The 2,647-nt window shown below is 38.7% G+C and overlaps 1 protein-coding gene across 1 annotated transcript in view; it reads left to right on the plus strand.

The window, feature by feature from the left end:
• The window catches only part of LOC101852378 (organic solute transporter subunit alpha-like), an 8,252-nt gene extending 6,032 nt beyond the window's left edge, over nt 1-2,220 (plus strand). The window contains exon 5 of the mRNA XM_013091175.2: nt 998-2,220. Within this exon, the coding sequence (XP_012946629.2) occupies nt 998-1,266 (269 nt within the window). The 3' untranslated portion in view covers nt 1,267-2,220. The remainder of the gene's footprint in view (nt 1-997) is intronic.
• Nucleotides 2,221-2,647: the final 427 nt, after the last annotated feature.

Here is a 2,647-nt window from a genome sequence, read left to right on the forward strand (position 1 = left end):
GGTAATTTCTGTGTTATTTTCCAGAAATGCTCAATTTGCTGTTGTTGTTTTGTTTTATGTTAAGTGCTTATTTTTGCTTCTTATGGTATTATCAATTGTAAAAACAGTTTTGGACAACATAATTTCATATAAAAGAAATGTTTGACCTAATTTTGCGGGTGCACTGTTAGAGTGGGACAACGACTATAATATGTTTCAATAGCTGTTTTTTACTGCTGTATAAAAATTAAAGGTGTGAATTAGGGAGACTTTTATTTGTTAGTATTGTTGTTGTTGTTGTTCTTGTTGTAAGTGCTTTACGCAGTCCCTGTGTTTGCCGTGTAAAGGTTTATGTAAGCCGACAAGGTCGAAGAGAATTATACATGTAGTGCGTACAGCCTGCCTCACCTTGCAATTACCTAAAAGGTAGTCCCAGATGAGAAAACATTTTCCGAAAGATAAATTTGCCTAAAGCATGGCATTGCTAACTCTACGTTGTCGACAATCATCACTATTTGAGCAACCGTCTCTCCACCATAAAGTCAGCTAAACCGAAGAAATGCTGACGGACCTGTTGATTTCGGCTTAATTGGCCTCCACTGAACATACAGATTCATCTGTCACTCCTTCGACAGCATGCTGACAAACACGTCTATTATCCCAACTGTTTGTTACTGGGTCTACTGCAGAGTTAGCGAACTAATCTATTAACCTATTTCGGATACATTCTACAATCTCAAAGAATTAGTCTGTTCACATGTCTATCGTTCTCGTCAAACAGAAGTGATGCACATGTATGATTATAAATATCTGTTTGTCTGCTACACCTTACAGTTGGGATGTTTATGTCTATAATAATATAATGGTAGTTGGTCTGCATATGTCTATATTATACGATTTATCTGTCTGTCTGCTACACCTTACAGTTCGGATGTTTATGTCTATATAATGGTACAAGTGTACTTGGTCTACATATGTCTATGTTATATGATATATGTCTGTCTGTTACACCTTACAGTTTGGAAGCACATGCTGATTGTACTGGAGATGTTCCTGCTGTCGATGATGGCTCGATGTTTCTATCGCCGGCCCCATAGTATGGATGGACACGGGGATGTGGAGAGCAATCCAAGCGCTCCGACCTCTGACATCAAATCGATCTCAGCCCTAGTTGTGACCAACGGCCATGTACCTGCCGCCCCAATCCTGAATGGTAAAGGAGTGAAGTCCGTTGACAATCTAGCATTTTCTGGGGAGGAGATGAAAGTGGTGACCGCCAGTTTGTGAGGGAGGGTCACTCAAATGACGGAATATTATTCTTTGTTAACAATCACACCTTGTCAAGTATTGGGTAAAATAATGCGATTGAGAAAAAAGTTTATAGCGCATGGACATAATCACTCAAAGTGAAATCTGTTTTTATTAACTGCACAAAAGGCTCAACCGTCAAAAGGTGGATCTACCAAATGCCCTTAAGTAATGAAATGTGCAATGTGTCGAAGAACAATATTAGTTAAACATTATAGATCACTGTACATATTGTGTACAAAGATACCTGTACTAAATACAGTGGTCTCCGTCAACTGTCAATGAACCCAGTCGTTGGGAGACAAACCTCCCCCAAAGATTCTTCGGCAGACTGGGCTCTTGGTGGATTTCAAGAGTCGCAACTCTGCCTTTCTTGTTTGAGTCTTTTCTTGTACATTAAAAAATGAAATTATAACCCTGAGATTATGTATGTACTATAATTATACTGCCGTCCGCGGGAAGTTGAAGAGCTTTGCTTGATTTTTAAAAAAGCGAAAAAAAACATGTACAGGGTGTCTAAAAAAAAAAAAAGAGGGCCCGTTTAAAGGACAATAAATGGATCGTATTATGCGCCAATTTCAGCAGAACTTCGAACAAAGAAAATTCAACTAGGAGGATGTCAAACTTGATGTTCAAGAAATATCAAGTTTTAAAATGTTTTAACGTAACAGAGCAAAACATAGATCTAAAACTTTACGCCAGTTTCAGGGGCTTGGCCAGCTCCTTCTACGACCCTTTTAAATGTGTCTTCTTTTTTTTTTTTTGAAACCCGGTATGTGTGTACATGTCTAAGTTATGTCATGAAGTGAAGTAAAGGAATGACCGTGAAAGGGCGAGCTTTTATGAAATAATCACACGTTTTGTCACGTTAGAGAAGTACTGTAAGAGGTTCTTCAAATCGCAAATCGCTTAGCAATAGCTAACCTTACAAAATAAAAAAACAATTTAAAAACTCAGTCGTTTTAAAGTGTGCCTGATGGATATAGAGGTCCACACCAGAGTGGCAAAGTAGCCCAGAGAAGCCTATTGCCCTGAGTTCTAAACTAGGTTCTTCGGACGATTTCTATTTCTAGGCAGGTTCTTGCACGTAGATTAGAGGGGAAAAAATGGAAGTACATGTCGTCAACTCTTTAAAAATGAGTTCTAAGGCGGACCGGATTCTTAGGCGGAGTATTCTTTAGCGGGGACCACTGCAATTCAATATGCAAAAGTAGATATATGTTAAACAGTTTATGTGATTGATGTTACCTTTCGAGCCACGAATATTATTCAGGGATATGATAAATTCAGAAAAGGTCTATATCATGTGTGCGTGTGTGTGTGTGTGTGTGTGTGTGTGTGTGTGTGTGTGTGTGTGTGT

The sequence above is a fragment of the Aplysia californica genome, unplaced genomic scaffold (genome assembly GCF_000002075.1).
Source record: "Aplysia californica isolate F4 #8 unplaced genomic scaffold, AplCal3.0 scaffold00029, whole genome shotgun sequence".
Taxonomy (NCBI): domain Eukaryota; kingdom Metazoa; phylum Mollusca; class Gastropoda; order Aplysiida; family Aplysiidae; genus Aplysia; species Aplysia californica.